Source organism: Amphimedon queenslandica, unplaced genomic scaffold (genome assembly GCF_000090795.2).
Source record: "Amphimedon queenslandica unplaced genomic scaffold, v1.1 AMPQUscaffold_11451, whole genome shotgun sequence".
Classification (NCBI taxonomy): Eukaryota; Metazoa; Porifera; class Demospongiae; order Haplosclerida; family Niphatidae; genus Amphimedon; species Amphimedon queenslandica.
The window spans coordinates 5592-9693 of record NW_003548307.1 but is presented as its reverse complement, the minus strand read 5'-3'; the positions used below and the strand labels follow the sequence as shown (position 1 = coordinate 9693).

General features: G+C 35.5%; 1 protein-coding gene across 1 annotated transcript in view; it reads right to left on the bottom strand.

Moving 5' to 3' along the window:
* Nucleotides 1-1737: 1737 nt before the first annotated feature.
* The window catches only part of LOC109589303 (phosphoinositide 3-kinase regulatory subunit 4-like), a gene marked incomplete at its 5' end in the record, with an annotated part of 7724 nt that continues 5359 nt past the window's right edge, over nucleotides 1738-4102 (bottom strand). The window contains one exon of the mRNA XM_020005409.1: nucleotides 1738-1803. Within this exon, the coding sequence (XP_019860968.1) occupies nucleotides 1789-1803 (15 nt within the window). The remainder of the gene's footprint in view (nucleotides 1804-4102) is intronic.

Sequence of the window (4102 nt, the reverse complement as noted above, 5' to 3'; positions counted from 1 at the left end):
ATGTGGCTATATTAATGTATTCAAAAATTAATTTATCTACTGTTGTAAATGGGAATAATGCCAAGTGTATCTTGAATTAAATAAAGTTGACATTTCCTTAAGAAGTCTTAGTAGAATAAACTGATAGAATAAATACTCTTCGATGTTGCTTGACCTGACTTCCTCTCTCTTTCTCTCTCTCTCTCTCTCATTAGTTGATCCTAATAATGGTGCTGCTTGGGGCGAATGGACATCTTGTTCGGCTACTTGTAGAACTGGCCAAAGAACCAGATCAAGGAATTGCGGTCACTCTGATCTGAGCCAGTGCCAAACTGAAACTGAAGATTGTAATAGCCAAGATTGTCCCAATCCACTAAGAGGTAGGTAGCATATGCAAAAGTTTGAAAAAAAACCATGTACTATATCATAGTCCATACATTTTCTGATACATTTTCTTGTTTATGTATAAAGTTTGCAATAAAATTGGAATTTTTGGAAGTTTTACAAAGAGCATGTATATGTACACATGCAATCAATCGTACACATATATTTCCTAATGGATCAAGTCCAAACCATTACTCATTGAAATAAGATACTAATTTTTCTCTCTTTCTCTCTTTATAGGTTTAAAAAGTTTGGGTTGCTACGCAGTCCCAGCTGTGATGACAGAATTGAAACTACCGGTATTGGAAAACCTCACCCCAGACCTCTCTGACAGTGCCATCACTTGCGAAAAAGCAGTTGAGAAATGCAGTATGGGTGCCCTCTACTTCAACTACAAAGCCTTCGTGTCAGGCTGGGATTCTGCATCTCTGGCTCTAACAGGACGGAGGCCTATACTCAGTTCGAAGGATACTTCTGTAGAGATGGGAAAGGCGAAAATTTTGATCAATTCTTGTTAATGGACGTTTACGAAATAGAACAGCCCCAGGCATATTCAGATGCTCTTCAAGAAGTCCTTTACTCATCCACAATAGTCAGACCTTCGTCCACTGTATCTACGCATTCAACCACTTACAAAGTTGAGGCTACCAATAAGCCTCCAGATTCATTCCCAAGCTCATCATTTATTGCAGTTCCCAGCATCGTGTCTCTTTGCGTAGCTTTGCTGGCTGCATGTACTTGCAATTGTTTTCTTTTAAAGCTAATGCATAAACAGTTTAACTTTCATCTCTGCTGTAGCTTCCATTACTGCTGTTGACTTTTATTTATTACGTAATGTATATATATGATCATGTTGTTCTTGTGTTTGCCTCATTTATTTATTGCCATTATTGTCGATGTTGTTATTACATTTTAGTGGATTTATGTTTCAATTTCATTATTATAAATACAGTTTAGCCCTTGGCCTCGGTTTCAGATATTACTGGTTGGATAGCAACCCTTGGCTTCACCTCGGACTGCTAACCAACTAGTAACACCCAAAACCAAGGCCAAGGGTCTGCTGTCACAATTAGCAGACCTCACAGCTTCTTTGATCTACATCAGTAATATACTTTATAATAATAATAAAATTCTATATATATTATTATACACACACACACACAATAATAATAAACAAAATTTTGAACAAAAATTAATGATGGTTATTTCCAAAGTTTAATAATACCGTCACAAGAGGCACTGATGATAAACTGTTGCGTTAAATTCTGTGGACTTTTATACGGAATGACAGCTAAGGAAGTGATACAGTCAACATGTGACATCACATGTGATTCGGTTGAATCATCTCCACCCATTGACCCGCCCCCTCCCCCTCCTTCTCCTCCTCTTGATGCTGTTTTTAACTCTCTCAAAACTTCGACTCCTTCAATGACTTGAGAACTAAAAATTAGAATGTACAATTATACATTAAAAATAAGCAAATTATTATGAAAATAAAGAAGTAGGTCCAAGTCATTTTTTGGCCAAAAGCCCAATTTTTGAGCAACTTTAAAAATTCGTAAAAAATCCAAATTTGATCGGAATCACCTCAAACTTTCTACAAAACATAAGAACATGTATATGTATCAGAAAATGTTATAAAAATTGAGAATTCTCTACTTGACATTTTTGGCAAAATTTGGCCAATGCCCCTGTTACAGGGACTTTGGCCCAATTTTTGAGCAACTTTAAAAATTTGTAAAAATCCAAATTTGATTGGAATTAGCTTAAACTTTCTACACAACATAAAAAATGTATATGCATTAGAAAATGCTATAAAAATTGAGAATTTTCTACTTGACATTTTTGGCAAAAATTGGCTGATGCCCCTGTACTATAGTACAGGGAATTTGACCCAATTTTTGAGCAACTTTAAAAATTCGTAAAAAATCCAAATTTGATCGGAATCACCTCAAACTTTCTACACAACATAAAAACATGTATATGTATCAGAAAATATTATAAAAAACTAAGAATTCTCAACTTGACGTTTTTGGCGAAATTTGGCCAACACCCCTGTACTATAGCACAGGGACTTTGACCCAATTTTTTAACAACTTTAAAAATTCGTAAAAAATTCAAATTCGATTGGAATCACTTCAAACTTTCTACACAACATAAGAACATGTATATGCATTAAAAAATGTTATAAAAATTGAGAATTCTTTACTTGACATTTTTGACAAAAATTGGCTGATGCCCTTGTACTACATGTTATATATAGTACATAGACTTTTGTCAAGTTTCATGAAAAATCATTCTCGATTAAAATCAGCTCTACTTGCATACATGTACATGTATGTACAGTTTATGATGTACCTATAAGATATGTCAATTTTAACAGGAATGCTCATACATATTATACTGTGCAGTACTATATATTCCACACAGTGCTACATTTTCCTACCATGCAGTTATTGGAAGTTATAGCACTGGCGGTGCCTTTGATCCGCCCACGCACCATACTACAAAGCAGCTATGACGAGGAAGTAGTTTTTATTACTAAAGCCATAAGAGGTGAATAACTGGGAGATGCATTGGATGGTAGTGGTGGGCGATACTGTATTTTTTGGATTCGATACGATACTGAGTATTTTCATTCTGGTATCGATACTATTCGATATGATACTAACCACACCCTTTATTAATTAATTTCAGTTAATTCACCACAAATAATGGATACAAACGTGCTTAAAATTAATTAATTAAGGCGTGGTTAGACGTGTGGTCTCAGTATCGATACTGCTGCTCTTAAATTTTCGATACCGATACTACTCGATACTGGCCCAGTATCGGTTGTATCGATACTATTTGGATAGTATCGCCCACCACTATTGGATGGCACTTGTAGTACTTATAGTAGATATAGTTATCATAAGCAGCACACATTTTGGACACCTGCAGGTATCGGGAGGACTACAGAATAGTGAGCACGCTATACAGTGGCTAAAGCAATGGATGGATTAATCAGTGAGACATCTAGTTCATCCACAGATGATGAGTATAGTTATCCCACTGCCTCTGCTCTTAAGCCTCAAAGGCTTTGGTGTAGTTGCAAGACAGCCTGTGTTCATGGGAAAGGCAAAGGAGCATGTCCATGTAAGGCAGCTGGTATGTTGTGTATAGAAGATTATTGCTCATGTGGAAAGAAATCTTGTAAGAATAATAAAGTAAGAGAGTCTTATTATTAGTTTTTTATGTATTAATTGTTTTAGTGTATAGTTCCAGCAAAGATTGCACGTGCTCTGCTATCACTGATATCACACTGCTGCACATTAAATAAATGAGTGTGCTATTTATAATATCACACTGCGATATTGGTGGAAGTGTTCTGTGGGTTTTATCACAACTGTTAGGCCTTTGATCTTTGCTGCAACTATACATTAATATTTTTTATTACTGGGACCATAAAGACAAATAACTAGGGAGGGCTTGTGTATCAAATATCAACCCATCTATGTATACTACATACACCCATGCATACCCATGATACCTGCCAGACAGGTCAATATCTTATTTGTACTATACATTTTAGCATTTATACTACATCTTATGTATATATGAGCAATGCTTAACCACAATCGGCCATAGTACAATGATTGATTCACTTGTCAAATCACCTTGTCAAAACAAGTACCTATATTTTTGTATACCTGCAGAAACTCAGAGCATTACGACGAAAGGTTAAAATTAAAGAAAC